Source organism: Terrapene carolina, unplaced genomic scaffold, assembly GCF_002925995.2.
Source record: "Terrapene carolina triunguis isolate 2854851 unplaced genomic scaffold, T_m_triunguis-2.0 Scaffold114, whole genome shotgun sequence".
Classification (NCBI taxonomy): Eukaryota; Metazoa; Chordata; order Testudines; family Emydidae; genus Terrapene; species Terrapene triunguis.
In genome coordinates, this window is record NW_020664465.1 from 43979 (window position 1) to 63516 (window position 19538).

Here is a 19538-nt window from a genome sequence, read left to right on the forward strand (position 1 = left end):
CTTGGGTAAGTGACTGATCCTTTGGGACTGGGAGTTACCTGAATATTATTGTGATTTTTGGTGTAAGGCAAGCTGGCCTGGGTGGCAAGAAAGACTGGAGTGTGCAAGGGGACTGTCTGTGACTCCATGGTAAGGCTGTAATAATGCTTGAGGTGCTCATGCTTGATAATTGGTTGGAGAAATCTAAGTATAGAACACACAACCAGTTGGGGGTTTGTGTCCTGGTTGGTCACAGTCTTCCCTGATTTTGGCCCTCATGTTAGTCAGCCAATCCAGACAACATAAAATCTACATCCCAAACAAGTGCCCTAACCACTAGGCTAGAGAGCTAATTTCTTTTTCAGGTTTTCATTTTGATCAGAAATTCCATGCTGGAACTGAGAAACCATCCTGATGAAATTTTCAGCTAAACCCGATATGTTTCCTTGATATGCTTGCCAGAGGATGTTGTGAAGGCCAACGCTATAACACGGTTAAAAAAAGAGCTAGATAAATTCATGGAGGATAGGTCCATCAATGACTATTATCCAAGATCGGCAGGGATGGTGTCCCTAGCCTCTGGTTGTGATAGGCTGGGAGTGGGCAGCAGAGGATGGATCACTTGGTGATTGCCTATTCTGTTCATCCCCTCTGGGGCACCTGGCATTGGCCAATGTCGGAAGACAGGATACTGGGCTACATGGATCTTTGGTCTGACAGAGTCTGGCCATTCTTATGTTCTTATGTAAATATTTCAGTTTTAACAAATTGGAATTTTTCAATGGGAAACAGTTTTGTTAAAAAAAAAAAAAAATACAAGCTCTAGGCCTAAGTGACATAAGTGCCACTGAAAGTCAGAAGAGTGTATGTGACTTAAGAGTAGAAATCCTAGAACTTTCAATGGGACTTGTGAAAAAAATGCCTACTCTGTCCTGAGCAGAGAGCAAAATTATTGTCAAGGTGAGGCATGAAGAGAATGGGCCAAATCCTGAGGCTTTCTCAGGGGTGAGTGGAATGGGGTGGATGGGCTAGATCATCAAGACAGAAAAGATACCATATTGTCAGCCACCCACTGCACCCTCGTGGGCCTTAGAGGACTGTTGAGTGGAGCTCTCATCTCTATTGTGGAGGTGGAATGTTGCACGAGGAAGGACGATGTTGAGTAGCACCCATTTTCCCTTATCTTCTATTAGCTTTAGTCCCAGATTTCTGGAGTCTGCACTTTAGCACATCCAAACATGTGTTCAACATGTTTAAATGTCTTATGATCTCTCATGTCTTTACAGATGGATGTCATGGCTGGGACAGAAATAAGAAACCAAACCAGCATGCAGGAGTTCATCCTCCTGGGCTTTCCCGGCACTTGGTATTTTCAGATATTCCTTATTGTGGTGTTTTCAGTTATGTACTTCCTAACCATCATAGGGAATATGTCCATCATAGCCCTAGTGAGGACCCACCCACGCCTGCACACGCCCATGTATTTCTTCCTCTGCAATCTCTCCTTCCTGGAGATCTGGTACACCACAGCATGTGTCCCCAAGGCCATTGGCATCATGCTGGGCACAAGCCAAACCATTTCATTCACTGTTTGCCTCCTTCAATTGTTTTTTCTCCTCTCCATGGGCTCCACAGAATGTTTCCTCCTGGCCGTCATGGCCTATGACCGCTATCTGGCCATATGCCACCCATTGCGCTACAGCTTCCTCATGAACAGAACTTTTTCTGTTCATCTGGCCCTCCTCTCTTGGCTGTGTGGATTCCTGGCTATCTCTGTGCTGGCAGCTCTAATATCCAGATTGTCCTTTTGTGGCCCTAAAGTCATCAATCATTTCCTTTGTGACATTGATGCCTTGATAGCTCTCTCCTGCACAGACACATGCTTCGTTGAGCTTGCAATGTTCATTGTCTCAATCATTGTTGTTGTGATCTCATGCGTGATAACCCTGGTCTCCTACATTCACATCATCTCCACCATCTTGAGAATCCCATCATCTCAAGGCCGGCAAAAGGCCTTTTCCACTTGCTCTGCCCACCTCACCGTTGTGACTATCTGGTACGGCTCCACCATTTTTCTGTATGTCAAGCCTTCTGCACAGAACTCATTGGATTTGAACAAAACAATCAACATCTTTAACACTGTTGTAACTCCGCTATTAAACCCTTTCATTTACACTCTAAGAAACAAAGAGGTGAAGGAAGCAATGGGAAAGGCATTAAGAAGGATGTTAAGTGGTTTTGAAACACCATGGATTTAGTAGAATTGTAATCCAAAGGACCAAAAAATTAAATAAAATGTCTGAAGGTCATTGATATAATTGAATATGAGGCAAAAGGATTAAGTTATAGATTTTCAAAGGACAGCCCACTCCTTTTCTCTTTCAATTGAAGGTGGACACCTGCATCATATCTTAAACCCAAATGAAACAATTCCTTATAGTGTATGTCACTGTGTATTTGTTTTACAGCTTTCCTGAATTACTATAACAACTGGCTATTCAGTCACAGATGAGCTCAAGTGGGAGGAGGCAACTTGCTTTATGCTGAAGATTCCGAGATGCTAGGTTTCAGTGTCACTTAGCAGGATCTCTGTGTGTGCTCCCATTGTTAATTAAATTACGCCCAAAGGAATTAGGTTCCCAACTCTCATTGGTTGTTAGATCTAGATCAAGCTGCCATTTTCAAAGCAGCCCATGGGAATTAATTGCCCAAAACTTACTGAATTTCAATAGAAGTTAGGTTTCTAATGGTCTTAACTGCTTTGAAGTCCATCTTTCACACTCGAGCACCCCTTCTTATGTTTACAATATAAACCTTGTTTTCCAGTAGTGGGAACTTAAATGATGTCATAGAACTTCAAGGAAGAAGGCCATACCAGTTAAAAACTGACCTGGTTTACAGCGGAAGTGAAGGGAGTTATAAAAATTAAAAAGTAAAAATAATATATAACAAACAAAAGAAAGGGGAAGTTGATAGCATTGGGTATAAATCAGAAGTAAGGAATTGTATAAAATTAATATGGGAAGATAAGGGACACAATGAGAAATCTTTGGCCAGTCGAGTTTAGGACAATACTAGTTGTTTGTTTGTTTGTTTGTTTGTTTGTTTGTTTGTTTGTTTGTTTGTTTGTTATTAGGAACAAAAAGATATTGTCTCTTTCTAGATAGAAAAGCTATAATTATAATAAATAATGCAGAAAGTGCAAAAGTGTTCAATAAATATTTCTGTTCTCAGTTTGGGGAAAACACATGATATAGTCTTTTCATATGGCCATGAAAAAACTCTTTCTCTTCCACTAGTATTTCAGGAGGATGTTAAACAGCAGCTACTAAAGTTAGACATTTTTAATCAGCACGTCCTGATAACTTGCATCCAAGAGTTTTAAAAGAGCTGGCTGAGGTACTTTTAGGACTCTTAATATTTATTTTCAGTAAGTCTCAGAGCACTGGGTGAGTGCTAGAAGATTAGAATAAAGCTAATGTTGTGCCAAATTTTAAATGGGTAAACAGGATGTCCCGGGTAATTATAGGCCAATCAACATGACCAATCTCAGGCAAGATAATGAAGTGATTGAAATGAGTCTCAATTAATAAAGACTTAAAGGAGGGTAATGTAATCAAATGCTAATTTACATGGCTTTATGGCAAATAGATACAGTCAAGCTAACTTGATATTTGTGTGTGTGTATAAAGTGTTTGGTTAATAAAAGTAATATTGTCGATGTAATATACTTAGACTTTTCTAAAGAGTTTGACTTGGTACTGCAAGACATTTTGATTAAAAAACTAGAATAATATAAAATTAACCTGGCACAGAAATGTATTGAAAATTGGCTGATAGGTAGGAATCAAAGTGTACCTGTAAATGGGGAATTGTCATCTAGTGGGAGTGTTTTTCGTGGGGTCCCCAGAGTGATCACTCCTTAGCCCTACACTATTTAACATTTTTATCAATGACCTAGAAGAAAACATAAAATCGTCACAGATAAAGTTTCTAGATGTCAGGAAAGTTGGGGGGAGGGGTAAAAGAAAAGAAGAATTGCCGAGAAAGCCTTTGATGGTCTGGAGTGGGAGTATCTCGGACATATTTTGGTAAGATATGGTTTTGGAAATCAGTTTTCTAAGGGCATATTAGTCCTGTATATTCAATCTGATTTGGTTAATGGTCATCAGTCCCCACCTTTTAATTGGTTATGGGTACAAGACCAGATTGCCTCTTACCCCCATATTGTTTGCATTGGCAATAGAGCCATTTGCAATAAATGTGAGAAATAGCCCCTTGGTAACAGATATCAAAGCATCTTCTGGTATAGAACACAAAATAGCTCTGTATGCTGCCCATGTCTTATATTTGCAGGATGATCCAGAAGCCTTGTTAAAGATGACTTTGGAAATTGATCAGATATCAGGCTTCAAAATAAACTCTGAGAAATCTGAAAATTTAGGAATGAATATTCCTGAAAGGGTCAAAACCAACTATTGTCAGCTACATACATTTAAATGGCTAAACATGCCTTTAAAGAATTTAAGAATAAATAACTGAGGAGAAACATAAAAATCAGTTTAAGGCAAATTACCCTCCACTATGGAATAAATAATAAAAGATTTGCAGGAATTGAACAAATATGAATTTTTTTGGCTAGGCAGGGCAGCTTCAGTAATGAAGAATGTTCCCCCCCATAAGTTATTATTTTTGTTTCAGTACATCCCTGTTGGTATGCCTGACATGACATTAAAAAGATGGCAGGTTGCGCTATTAAAATTCATATGGAAACATAAAAGACAAAGGGGGAGTTCTAAAGTTCTGTATAAACCTACAAAGAGGGGTGGATTACCTTTTCTAAGACATGATCATCTGGGCTAACAATAGACCAGCCAAATACTGGGTAAAAATCAAACAAGGCTGGAGCACAAATATAGCTATTTACAGTAATTGTTGGGTTAAAAAGAAATTTAGGTCATCAACATTTTTTAAAAATCACCCATTCATGTAGACTACCTTAGCAGCTTTGGAAAAATTCCAAATTTGTTTTAAATTTCTGTTGCCGAGGCCAAGGCCCTCCCTTACCGGCTTTCATTAATAATCAGGAATTTATCCCTCAAATATATCAAAGTGAGTATTCATAGAATCATAGAACTAGAGGTTATCTAGTCCAGTCATTGTGTGTAAGAGTTGAGATTACTCAATTCGGACAGCTGTTCCTGAATCCTGATTTGAAATCAAACCAAAAGTTATGTAAGAATGTAAATAACATAAAGATCCTGTATTTTCAATATTTACAAGTCAAACATTTTACTGTGCAATCCGTGTCTATTTAGCCTTTTAACCACATTTGAGAAGCTGAATCAGAAGCAAGCTAGAACAAAATGTTTAATCTGTAAGATACATGCAATTTTGTTTGAAAAGGATGTTAATAAGAAAACAACCCAGATAAAATGATGGGAGAGGGATTTGGACCTGGATTGAGCGGAAATTGACCTGGATAAGTGGGTCTGTACACAGGAAAGAAGATATACATCTTCAATTTGTGTAGCTCATAAAGAAAATGCTTATGAATTAATGTGTGTATGGCATTTGACTCCAGTCATGATCCATCACATTTTTGCTACTAGGAAGTCACACTGTTGGACAGGTTGCAGGGAAAGGGGAACATACTTGCACATGTCGTGATTGTGTATAGGAATTAGCTGATTTTGGGAGGAAGTAAAGAGATTCACTTTATGACAAAATGCCAGCTTCCCAGAGATCCCCTGGACTTCTTACTTAATGCTCCAGTAAAGGCTTTACATTTTAAATAGAACAACACGTTAATTTATTTTATTTAATTGATAGCAGTAATACTCTATATTGCACAATATTGGAAAAATATGATGTCTCCTCCTATGGAACTGGGATATTGTCAAAAATGGATTGTCCTTGTAATTGAAAAGCTTTCACACCAAGTACATACACAAGAGAAGCACCAAAGAGAGGCTAGTCAGGGTTAGACTAGATGACCCTTGTGGTCCCTTGTAACTCTATGGCTCTATGATTCTGTGAGAAGGGCTCCCCAGCCAGCAAGCCAGAATCTTGAGTCCGATTCTTTGAATATTAACCTGACCCTGAATAAGTAATGTATAATGTAATAAGTTAAGATTTTATTGCAACTTTGCCTTAATAAAAAGCTTCAAAAAAGAAAAATATATTAGTAGTATTCACAGAAGGAAATGTTCAGAGATGCATAGGATAGTTTCTGGTCTCTTGAAAAAGACATGTAGACATGTCGCAGCGGTTCATTAGAGCCAATCCAATGGTAATTGTGAATGGAGTTCTTGCTTTCCTCCATTGAGTTATTTGTGAATATATGTTGATTTCTTTGAATGTTTTGCCAAATAAATTGGATGGTCAATTTCTTTTGCCTATGGGTTGTTCTTTCATGAGCTGGTCATTTTGACTCTTTTTTGAAATTCACACTTGATTGCTAACATCCATTGCTAATTTTGCTTTAGAGACATCAAATTTCTGAAAGCATTCCTTATACCTGCAGACTTTTTCAGGGCTTCTTGACCTCCTCTCCACTGAACCTCCAGAACACCTGAGATGCTAACTGCTCTCTGATTTCAGTCACTTGAGTCACCTTATGGGATATTGCTCTTCTTTAGGAAAGTGAACACTTTGCTTCCAACCTTTCTCAGGGCACCTTTGACCTCCTTGTTCCTCAGGCTGTAGATGAGGGGGTTGAACATGGGAGAGATGACTGTATAGAGCAGGGAGAAGGCCTTGTTTAAAGCTGGTGACTGGTTACCTACAGGGGCTCCATAAACAATAATGATGGTGCCATAGAAAATAGAAACAACCAGGAGGTGTGAGGAGCAGGTGGAGAAGGCTTTTTTCTTCCCAGTTGTGGAAGGGATCCTTTGGATGGTCAAGATGATCCTATAGTAGGAAGTCAAGGTTAGTAGAAATGGGACCAGGGTCACACAGGCAGACACTGTGAAAGACAGAAATTCAACCAAATGGGTGTCAGTGCAGGAAAGTTTTAACAGAGGCATGAAATCACAAAAGAAATGGCCAACCTCCTTGGAAGCACAGAAAGGCAATGTAAAAGTCAAGACCATCATTGCTATAGGAGTCAAGAAGCCAGTTATCCAACAACCAGCTGCTAGCTGAAGGCAAACCTTAAAGTTCATAACAGATGCATAAGACAACGGATGGCATATCTCTAAATACCGATCATAGGACATGACTGATAAAAGGAGGCACTCAGTGACTGCCAAAGATCCAAAAATGTACAACTGGGCTACACAACCCATGAATAAAATCACTTCCCTCACTGTAAGGAAATTTCTTAGCATCTTGGGGACAATGGTGGTGGTGTAGCAGATCTCCAGGAAAGATAAGTTACCCAGGAAGAAGTACATGGGGGTATGTAGATTGTGATCAGCTGCTATCACCAGAACAATTACGATGTTGCCGGACATGGTTATGGTGTAAATGAATAAAAATGTCATGAAGAGTAAGGGCTGCATTTCATGGAAGTCTCCAAACCCCAGAAGAATGAATTCTGTGATGGCTGTTTGATTCTCTTTTTCAGTTACACCCATATGCTCCATCTAAAGAAAAGGAAATGGACACAAAGGAAAATTAAGTGATTCATAGATTTCAAGCTCAGAAGAGACCATTGTGATTATCTAGTCTGACTTCTTGTTTAACACAGGCCAGAGACCATCAATGAAATAATTCATTTTGAACTAGAACGTATCTCACATAAATGTTATTATTCAATGGAACCTAGTCAACTACAATTCCCTTAAAGGAAGTACAGTATATGCTTCATCTGAACCAAACCCCCAGCTCCAACCCTAGAAATAACAAGAATTAAAGAGAAAGAATCTCAACACACCCCATACGCGCATCCAATAGCATCAGAAAATATGGGGGAAGTTTAGTAGGATTGTCTACTTCAATAGGGCTTAAGAAGAGACGCAAAAGATAGATCTAGCTAGCTAGCTAGCTAGCTATCATACCTACAGTAAGTACGATGAAGTAGAAACTGAATAACAAATACAGAAAATAGTATTAAATATTATATAGACTATTATGGTAGTTATCCCCACGCAAAAATGCAGAAATTAATACAAAAGAGGTGTAAAATGCTACCAAATCTGAATTCTCCACCCATTTACACCCATGGTGGCCCTTTACACTTCTGATGCATTTGCTTTGAACAGGTGTAAATGACAACACGGAATACAAAATTGGAAAGAATCAAGCCCAAAAGTTTTACTGTAATTTTGTATTGTGGTTCAGTTGCCTCTTGTTCACAAATGCCAGAAAAGTCTGATTATATTTATCCTGATTAACAACTGAAGCCACTTTTACCTTTGATTTGGCTGTGGCCTTTATATGTAATTGTATCCCTTGCTTTCACCTCTCCAGCAATCAGAATCTTGTTTCTCTGGTTCCCTCTTCTCACAGCATGTTGTCCTCTAAAGTAAATAAGAGTTACATGAAAATATACATCATCCCCATGTTTGACCTTCACACAATGAATTGTGTATTAGCAGTCCCAACTCAGAAATATATAAAGACATATTGTCTCATTTGATAACCCAAAAGGGACTAATTACACTATTTATAGAGTGTGATCAGCAGTGTTATTTAAACCAGACTGCTAGGTCCTGTGAGGATATTCTCCTCCCAGACACCATATCTCAGGGCTTGGTCCAAAGCCCTTTGAACTCAATGGAATGGTTCCCACTGGATCAGACACTAAGCTGTGGCAAGTTAAAAGGTGAAAATTATTCCCCTTTTGGCTTGATCTGGCTACCTTCCTCACTGAAGGCCAGATTCACCTCTGCGCAGACGGCTAGCACCCTAACAATGGGCTATGTGAAGGGAATTAAGGTGATTACATTCCCCCAACCCACTGTATTACAACATGGATTGGGTTGCTTAGATGTCAACAAAGATGCTCTCCATGTCTTTCGTTCCTTCAGAGACACTGGAAAGTCCTTAAAAATAGTAAAGTGCCTGCATCAATTGTGCATCTATCTATCTATCTATCTATCTATCTATCTATCTATCTATCTAAATTCCTCCCCATCATCCACACTCCAGAGCAATGAGGAACATTGAGGAGGGAAGTAGAGGTGGTTTTGCAACAAACTGGACCTAATTGACCTCTCATTCACACTGTTTCTCCATTGAAATAACTCCACTAAAGTCAATGTAGGGTCTGATTTCCTAAGAGGTCTGAGGGGTTTATGCACCCAACTCCCACTGTCTTTCAATTAGATTTAGGTACAATTTAAAACCCCCTAAGTGACTTAGGACCAGATTTTTGATGGTATTTACCTGCTTCAAGATCCTGCTGGGTGCATAAGAAATGAGAGGAGGAGCCCACCTTATAACAGTGCATAACTGCCCTGCTGAGGTCCTATGAAAAATCTCACTGTCACAGATTGACAAGGTCTGGTCTATGTCCCAACCTTTAACCAGTCTCCTGGGAGTGCCCCTTTAGGGTACTGGACCCTAAGTACATACACTGGCTCACTGGGAAAAGCCTCTGGCCTCCACCGCTCTGAAACTGGGCCTGCAGGCATCAGCAATACCCATCTCTCTCTGTGGCTCCCTGAGTGAGTGCAGCCAAGCCAGATTTGCTCTGCCCCTTCAGAGCACAATGCTCTCAGTATCTGCGGTGTCAACAGGCAGCCCTTTCAGAATAAGGTGACCATTCATGTGGCCTACAGCATCTGAAAGTCCTTAGGTTAGCATTATGAAGCAAAGGCTAAGAGAGAGTTCATACTGGCCAGAGCCAGGGCTCCTCTGAGCCATACTGCTGGAGGGTGTATTTTGGCTCGGTCTCTCCCCATCCCCTTTGTCTCTCAGTCCCCACTGAGCGGCTGTGTTTCGGTGAGCCCAGTTCTTAACACAGATACCTGACACCTTCTCCCTTTACTCCCCAGCTCTGGGTTTTTGCTCTGCTTCCCTGTGAGGGGGAGAGTACCCAACTTTCAGCCATTAAGGCTTCCCATTGTCTTTCCAGATTCTCCATTGATATGTGTCGATTCTAGCCCAGACAGTCCTAGTGGCTCTATGTCTCCAACATGTAGCCTGCTCTCCCATGTCCCAGGGAGAACATCAGTTCTTTCCCCTAAGAGCTAGTAATGCCAAGGGGACTGGTACAGAAGCCATACAGGAATTCCCCACATTTGCTGCACCCACTAGGGGATAGATTCCCAAAGGAACTTAGGAACCACACTGCTGAGCATTATGATGTCTAATCTTTGGGCACCTAGACAATCAAAAAAGCCTGAGTTAGGTGTTCAGGCTGCCTGTGTAATGCACGGAGAGAGATGGGCACCTAATAATGGGATCCACAAAACCCAGCAACCTGGGTGGCTCCCCCACTAAGCCAGATGCTGACAAGAGGAGGGTGTCCTAGGCCCCACCCCTCTCCGGGAAGTTGGCACCTATTTCTGCTCGGCACCCACAACCATAAACACTCTCCTAGAGTCAGTGCCTAAGTTGACTCTAGGAGAGGTGATTTTCTTTGAGAAACCCTGGAGGAGGAGCAGGCGCTGCTGGTGGTCACCTGATAACTCTATCCACCTACTGAGTTCCCAGGGGGTGGGAGGGCACAAGATGAAGGCCCCTCCCCTAGCCTAAGGGGTGGAGCTACTGAACTCAGGACTCAACTGAATTCAGGAGATAACTAATGAAAAACAAGGATGTAGTGAAGGTCACAGGGCCAAAAGCAGGGAACCAGAGGGGGTAACTGACAACTTTATCCAGTGGTTAGACCTTTACCTGGGATGTGGGAGATATGGATTCTATTCCCTCCTCTGCCTAATAGAGATAAATAATTGGATCTCCTACCTCTGAGAAGCATGCCCTAACCACTGGGCTATGGGATATGCTGGAGTGGGTGGTTCTCAGTAACTCTTGTCCAAGCTGTTCCACTTTGGATAAAATCTGTGACTAGTCATTGGGCCAAAGTGAGTGAGTGAGAGTGAGAGTGACTTTATAGCATGGAGGAGCTCATGTTTACCCCATGGTGGGAAACCCAGGCTCCAGTCCCACTTCTTCAATGAGTACATAACCCAGAGTAAAACAACTTCTATAAGAGGAATTGAGAGAAAGCCACATCAGGCTACCCCATAGGCCAATGGTTAGAGCGCTCGTTTGAGCGGTAAAAGTTCCTTGTCCAAATCCTTTATCCCCATCAGGCAGAGGGGGGACTGAATGCCGGGTGAGTGTTTTCACCACTAAGCTAAACGTTATAAGGTGGCTCCTCCTCCAGCTGGATTGTGAATGGGCACAGATTCAGTAGGCCTGCTCTTGGTACACCTGTCAGACTGGGCCCCACAGGTGAGATCGGTGGTCCCCCACCTATCTCCCCTGGTTTGTGGATCACTCTGGAGCTAAGCCATCTAGACACCTAGAGCGAGACAGGAGTCTGCATGCCTAAAGTCAGAAATGTAGGCACCTAGAGAACTTTTACAGTGAAAATTTAGGCGCTGAATAAGTTTACATGCCTATGAGGTGAGGAGGCAGCCGAGAGGAGTGAATGCCAGTGGAGCCTAAATCTAGTATTTAGGAGCTAAAGTACAGTTAGGAGCCTAAATCCCTTTGTGAATCCAGCCATAGATGCCTATTTGCATCTTTAGGCACCTCAATTCATTTGAAAATCTGGCTCATAGTGTGATGCAATTGCTCTGGGACCAGTTCAGGTCATGGGGTTTGCCCTGAAGGTTGGTCTGTGACTGGGATGGTGGTAAGAAACATGCAACATTTTCCTTTTTATTATACACAAAGAGCAAGCCATGCACCTTCAGTTCAAAATGGCTTTCAGTTTCAATTAAAGGGGAAAAAAGTGAAAGCAAATAAAAGCAATGTCTTCACACGAGAGAGAGAGAGACAGAGCACAGTGTGTATGATTGCTCAGTAAAAAGCTACAGCAACTCCGGGAAAGATTTTTCAAAAGCACAAATGACAGTTAAGCACCTGACTCCCAGGAAAAATCAAATGCTCCTAGGTGACTAGCTGCCATTTGTGTCTTTGAAAATCTCCACCTCTGAAAACAAAATGACATTTAAATGAACAAGTAGAATAGAGTAGAACAGAATGAAATAGATTATTTTTTTCGCACAATCTTTTTATAACAAAAAAGCCCATTTTATTCTGAAACTTACCTTTTAGCAGAAAAATTGACTGCCTCTTCCAAATTTTCCTTTTTTTCCTCATCCTAAGATAATCATCATTACTCTTACATATTTTGGGGTAAATTAAAATATTAGATAATTAATCTCAATTTGATTCTGAAACAAAAATGTTAAAAAATATTGATTTAAAATTAATGCTGGTCTGAAAATGCTGATTTTGTTCTGCAGAAAATTTTAACTTTGCATCAAAAAACCAAAAAACTGAACATTGGCCTATTTTTCTCAGTCATAAACACAATTTTTGGCAGAAAACTGAATATACAAAAAAAATTGTAGAAAAAGAAAATAGTGTTGTTCAAAAACTTCCATAAAAGCCTTCTTGTGTTCTATTTTCCAACCAAAATTGGAATGTTTTTGATGAAAGCACACAGTTTGCACAACATTTTCATTTAGTCCCAAACCTAATTTTTTGTTGGAAAAACAGTTCAGTTTGGAGTCAGAGTTACGAGGTTGCTTGCACCTCTATCCTCTTTCTGGTCTCTCCATGTGCACCTCCTCAGGTGTTGGGTGTTGGATCCTCATGTGTCTTGGGGTGGAGTCTCAGACTCCTCCCACTTTTAGACCAGCGGATCTGGGTACAGGACCCGGTCTATGCCAACTGCTTATTACTGTGCAGATCTGACTGAACACCTGTGACCCTGCACTTCAGGAGCCGTGACCGGTGATATACAGTGACCAAAAGCCTTCTTAAAAGAAGCAGGTTTATTTAGTGAATACAACAAAGAATTGGAGAAAATAATTTCAAAACAACAAACAGCTGACACGTACATTTTGACTCATCTAATCCTATGCTTCACTACAATCTCAGGCCTGGTCTACACTACAGAGTTAGGTCGACATAAGGCAGCTTACATTGACCTAACTCTGTAAGCATCTACACTAAAATGTAGCTCCCACCGATGTAACTCGCCCACTACACTGACTTAATAACTCCACCTCCATAAGAGGCATAGTGTTTAGGTCCATGTAGTTAGATCAAGAAACTGCTTTGCTTATATCGAATGTTGCTGCCTTTCAGAAGCCATCCCATAATGCCTCACACTGACAGATAAATTGGTGCAACTTCTCCTGGTGAGGATGTGCACCATTGATACAAGGAGTGTAGTGTGGACATGGAAAAGAGATTTAATTACTGTGGTGGCTGTACATTGATGTAACTTAAGTTGACTTAATTTTGTAGTGTAGACTTGCCCACAGTTACATGAGCTTCCTTTAAAAGCAGCAAAGAGTCCTTTGGCAACTTATAGACTAACAGACGTATTGGAGCATGAGCTTTCGTGGGTGAATACCCACTTTGTTGGATGCACTTCGCCCATGCATCCGACGAAGTGGGTATTCACCCACGAAAGCTCATGCTCCAATTCGTCTGTTAGTCTATAAGGTGCCACAGGACTCTTTGCTGCTTTTACAGATCCAGACTAACATGGCTACCCCTCTGATACATGAGCTTCCTTTGTATCACAGGAACAGAACAGTCCCAGCTTACATTCTTTAGCAAGCCCAGGTGCTCTTGGGACCAAGCCTGGTCTCTGGTTTTCTCCCAGACAGTGTGTCCTCCAGACTGTTACCTCCTCTCAGAAAACTCCCTTTTCACAAAGACCCACCCTGCCTGTGTGAACCTGAGCACAACTACCACATATCTCAATATCTTTTGATAGAGGGCCTAGGTGCAAAGTCTTCCTTTTGACTGAGAAGGGTTCCTCCCAGTTGGCCTACCAGGCCCTATAGGAGAATGCCCCTTGCTCCATTGTTTGGTGGCTAGGCCCATTTGGCCTAAATGGCTTTCAGGCACACATCCTGTGACTGGAAGAGTGTGCTGAAACTGTCTTCTCCTCCCAACATTCCAGATCTCCTTCTCAGGAATCCTGTCCACAAACCAGTATTTGGGGGTCCAGAGCAATGTTGGTTACCCAGCACCCCCAAACCCATTACAGCATGATTATAAGAACCCAAATAGAACAGAAGAGAATCCTTTAGTGGGGATAGAATTTTACTGGATTCTGCGGGATGGTTTAGGAACTGTGTCGAAAGACTCTCCTTCTCTATCATTTCTAGAGGTTATTAAAGTACATTATGTAGATCCCTGAAAAGGATTTCATGTACCCAGCCCAGAGCAAGAGGAGGAAGAAGGGTTAGGCCTGGATCCTCAAAGGCACTTCGGTGTTGCACCATTGACTGTTTCAATGCCTAACTTTTAGGCACCTAGCTACCCGGTGAATTCACAAACTGTGGCTAAGGTGCCCGGGCTACCTATACAATGCATGAGGAAAGAGAGACACCTAGCAACGATAGCCAGAAAAATTAGCACACTGAGCAGCACGTTCCCTAAACTAGCCAATAGCAGATGCTGATATGTCATAAACCACACCCCTTTGGGGAGTTAGGCACCTAAGTCCAAGCTAGAGGGAGGCATCTATTTCTGCTTGGGATCCCCAGCTGGGAACCTTGTCCTGAAGTCAGGTGACAAGGCTGTTTCTTGCAAGAAAGGCTTCAGCCCATATTTAACCCCAAGCAAAGTGACTGGGGGGAAATAGGAAAGAGGAGTCCTGCCCCTTTATAGCCCCTAGCCTAGTGGTTAAGGAACAAACATAGGGATGTGAGAGACATCAGTTCAGTTCCCTCCCTTGCCTGATGTGGAGAAGGGATTTGAAGTTGGAACACTTCCACCTCTTAGGTGAGTGCTGTAACCACTGGACTATGAGATAGTCTGAGGTGGGTGTCTTAGTCCTTCCTGTTGAAATGGTTTCACTATGCATAAATAAATATGTTTTGGGCCAAAGGGAGAATGAGAATGGCTCTGTGTCCATCCAGCGGTTAAGCACTCTCCTTTGAGGTGGATTGCCTGTTCAAATCTCCACTCTTCATCAAGCAGAGAAAGGGATTGAACTGGGGGTTGCCCATATCCCACGTGAGTTCCCTAAGGGAAATTGCCTACGCCTCTTCTCCCCCCCCCCAACAGACATGTTATGTGGAGTTAGGCGTGAGGTGGAGAACACCTACCAGATCAAGTGAGATGGGCAGTGCAACATCTAGTATTACCTGGTTTGAGGAGCCCACTGGGGCTTAGGTGTGAGAGAGGCAGCAGGGTGCATGCCCAATGGCACAAATTTAAGCTCCCTCAGGGACTTTAACAGCCAAACAGAGGTGACAAGGGGTATTTTGGGCCTGCAGGGTTAGGCAGCAGCTTAGCAGGGTTTTGGAGGATCTCAGTGGCACCTAAATGTTAGACTTAGGTACCTAAGGTGGGAAGCTAGGTGTCACTTTCAGAGGCCTGGTCTACACTACGAGTTTAGGTAGAATTTAGCAGCGTTAAATCGAATTAAGCCAGGACACGTTCATACGACGATGCCCTTTTTTTCGACTTAAAGGGCCCCTTAAACCGATTTCTTTACTCCACCTCCGACGAGGGGATTAGCGCTGAAATCGGCCTTTGCAGGTCGGATTTGGGGTAGTGTGGACGGAATTCGATGTTATTGGCCTACGGGAGCTATCCCACAGTGCTTCATTGTGACCGCTCTGGACAGCACTCTCAACTCAGATGCACTGACCAGGTAGACAGGAAAAGCCCCGCGAACTTTTGAATTTCATTTCCTGTTTGCCCAGCGTGGAGAGCACAGGTGACCACGCAAAGCTCATCAGCACAGGTAACCATAATAGAGTCCCAGGATCGCAAAAGAGCTCCAGCATGGACAGAACGGGAGGTATGGGATCTGCTCGCCATATGGGGAGACGAATCAGTGCTAGCTGAACTCCGTAGCAGTAAACAAAATGGCAAAATATTAGAAAAAGTCTCCAAGGCCATGAAGGACAGAGGCCATAACAGGGACGCACAGCAGTGCTGTGAGAAAATTAAGGAGCTAAGGCAAGCCTACCACAAAGCCAGAGAGGCAAACGGAAGGTCCGGGGCAGAGCTGCAAACATGCCGCTTCTACGCGGAGCTGCATGCCATGCTAGGGGGTGCAGCCACCACTACCCCAACCATGTGCTTTGACTCCATCAATGGAGAATCACGCAACAGGGAAGCGGGTTTGGGGTACAAGGAAGATGATGATGAAGACAATGAAGATAGCTCACAGCAAGGAAGCGGAGAAACCGGTTTCCCCAACAGCCAGGATATGTTTATCACCCTGGACCTGGAACCAGTAACCCCCGAACTCATCCAAGGCATGCTCCCAGACCCTGAGGGAAGACAAGGGACCTCTGGTGAGTGTACCTTTGTAAATATTACACATGGTTTAAAAGCAAGCGTGTTTAATGATTAATGATTAATTTGCACTGGCAATCGCAGCCAGTACAGCTACTGGAAAAGTCTGTTAACGTGTATGGGGATGGAGCGGAAATCCTCCAGGGACATCTCCAGAAAGCTCTCCTTCATGTACTCCCAAAGCCTTTGCAAAAGGTTTCTGGGGAGGGCTGCCTTATCCCGTCCACCATGGTAGGACACTTTACCACGCCAGGCCAGTAGCACGTAGTCTGGAATCATTGCATAACAAAGCATGGCAGCATATGGTCCCAGTGTTTGCTGGCATGCAGACAACATCCATTGTCTCTTATCTCTCTTTGTTATCCTCAGGAGAGTGATATCATTCACGGTCACCTGGTTGAAATGGGGTGATTTTATTAAGGGGACATTCAGAGGTGCCCGTTCCTGCTCGGCTGAACATAAATGTTCCCCGCTGTTAGCCACGCGGTGGGGGGGAGGGGTGAAGTGATCATCCCAGAGAATTGGGTGTGTGGGGGAGGGGGTAGTTGGGTTTGTGCTGCATGTTAACCCGGAAACCGCAGACCCTCCTTTTACATTGCAAACCCATTTTAAATGGCCAACCCAATGGGTGCTTGGTATGGGAAATGAGAGTGCTGCTGTTTGAAACCATTCCCACATGTTATGAAGGTTAAAAAAGCCAAAAGACTGTGGCTTACCATGGCTGCCTGCAAGCTGAATTCTGTTGCCTGGCACTGCATGAGTGATCTCTCACACCAAACCGGCAGACCCTCAATATAAGAGGAAAAATGCAACCTTGTAACGAAAGCACATGTGCTGTGTAATATGAACATCAAAATTTAATGTGAAAGAGTGTACCTATTGTTCTCTAAAATGTGTCTTTTTTAACCACCTCTCCCTTCTCTTCCACCAGCTGCAAATGTTTCTCCTTCGCAGAGGCTAGTGAAGATTAGAAGGAGAAAACGGCGGATTTGGGATGATATGTTCTCGGAGCTCCACATGTCCTCCCACACTGACAGAGCACAGCAGAATGCGTGGAGGCAGTCAATGTCAGAGTGCAAAAAAGCACAATATGAACGAGAGGAGAGGTGGTGGGCTGAATCGTGGGCTGAAGAGAGCAAGTGGTGGGCTGAAGAGGATAGGTGGCGTCAGCTTGCTGACAGATGGCAAGAGTCGATGCTCCGGCTGCTGGAGCATCAAACTGATATGCTCCAGTGTATGGTTGAGCTGCAGGAAAGGCAGCAGGAGCAGAGACCGCCGCTACAGCCCCTGTGACACCAACAGCCCTCCTCCACAAGTTCCATAGCCTCCTCACCCAGACGCCCAAGAATGCGGTGGGGGGGGGCCTCCGGCCACCCAGCCACTCCACCCCAGATGATTGCCCAAGCGTCAGAAAGCTGGCCTTCAATAAGTGTTAAAGTTTTAAACTGCAGTGTGTCCTTTTCCTTCCCTCCTCCCCCACCCCTCCCGGGCTACCTTGGCAGTTATCCCCCTAGTTGTGTGATGAATTAATAAAGAATGCATGCATGTGAAGTAACAATGACTTTATTGCCTCTGCAAGAGGTTCTCGAAGGGGGGAGGGGAGGGTGGTTAGTTTACAGGGAAGTAGAGTGAACCGAGGGGATGGGTAGAGGGTTCATCAAGGAGAAACAAACAGAAGTTTCACACCGTAGCCTGGCCAGTCACAAAACTGGTTTTCAAAGCTTCTCTGATGCGCACCGCGCCCTGCTGTACTCTTCTAACCGCCCTGGTGTCTGGCTGCGCGTAATCAGCGGCCAGGCGATTTGCCTCAACCTCCCACCCCACTATAAATGTCTCCCCCTTAATCTCACAGATATTGTGGAGTGCACAGCAAGCAGCAATAACAATTGGAATATTGGTTTCACTGAGGTCTATCCGAGTCAGTAAACTGCACCAGCGCACTTTTAAACGTCCAAATGCACATTCTACCACCATTCGGCACTTGCTCAGCCTATAGTTGAACAGGTCCTGACTACTGTCCAGGCTGCCTGTGTACGGCTTCATGAGCCATGGCATTAAGGGGTAGGCTGGGTCCCCAACTATAAGTATATAACTATAGGCATTTCAACATCCCCAACGGTTATTTTCTGGTCCGGGAAGAAAGTCCCTTCCTCCAGCTTTTGAAACAGACCAGAGCTCCTGAAGACGCGAGCATCATGTACCTTTCCCGGCCATCCCACATTGATGTTAGTGAAACGTCCCTTGTGATCCACCAGGGCTTGCAGCAACATTGAAAAGTACCCCTTGCGGTTTATGTACTCGGTGGCTTGGTGCTCCGGTGCCAAGATAGGGATATGGGTTCCGTCTATCGCCCCACCACAGTTAGGGAATCCCATTGCAGCAAAGCCATCCACTATGACCTGCACGTTTCCCAGAGTCACTACCCTTGATATCAGCAGGTCTTTGATTGCGTTGGCTACTTGGATCACAGCAGCCCCCACAGTAGATTTGCCCACTCCAAATTGATTCCCGACTGACCGGTAGCTGTCTGGCGTTGCAAGCTTCCACAGGGCTATCACCACTCGCTTCTCAACTGTGAGGGCTGCTCTCATCCTAGTATTCTGGTGCTTCAGGGCAGGGGAAAACAAGTCACAAAGTTCCATGAAAGTGCCCTTACGCATGCGAAAGTTTCGCAGCCACTGGGAATCGTCCCACACCTGCAACACTATGCAGTCTGTGCTTGTTTCCCGGGCCCAGAATCGGCGTTCCACGCCATGAACCTCCCCCAGTAAAACCATGATTTGCATATTGCTGGGGCCTGTACTTTGTGAGAGGTTTATGTCCATGTCAATTTCCTCATCACTCTCGTCGCCACGCTGCAATCGCTGCAATCGCCTCCTCGCCTGGTTTTACTTTGGCATGTTCTGGCTCTGCATATACTCCAGGACAATGCACGTGGTGTTCATAGTGCTCATAATTGCCGCGATGATCTGAGCGGGCTCCATGATCCCAGTGCTATGGCGTCTGGGCTGAAAAAAGGCGTGAAACTATTGTCTGACGGAGGGAGGGAGGGGAGAGTGACGACATGGCTTACAGGGAATTAAAATCAACAAAGGTGGCTGTGCATCAGGGAGAAACACAAACAACTGTCACACAGAATGCCCCCCCCC

At 43.7% G+C, this 19538-nt stretch overlaps 2 protein-coding genes across 2 annotated transcripts; one reads left to right on the forward strand and one right to left on the reverse strand.

Annotated features, from left to right (window-relative positions):
• The first annotated feature begins 1274 nt into the window (after window positions 1-1274).
• On the forward strand, window positions 1275-2237 carry LOC113406638 (olfactory receptor 6F1-like). The gene has a single exon (XM_026652448.1). It carries the CDS (start codon window positions 1275-1277, stop codon window positions 2235-2237), a length of 963 nt encoding a protein of 320 aa, XP_026508233.1.
• Window positions 2238-6596: 4359 nt separating this feature from the next.
• LOC112118113 (olfactory receptor 5V1-like) lies at window positions 6597-7562 on the reverse strand. Its single transcript, XM_024216301.1, has one exon. The coding sequence runs from the start codon at window positions 7560-7562 to the stop codon at window positions 6597-6599; it is 966 nt and encodes a 321-aa protein (XP_024072069.1).
• Between the last annotated feature and the right edge of the window lie 11976 nt (window positions 7563-19538).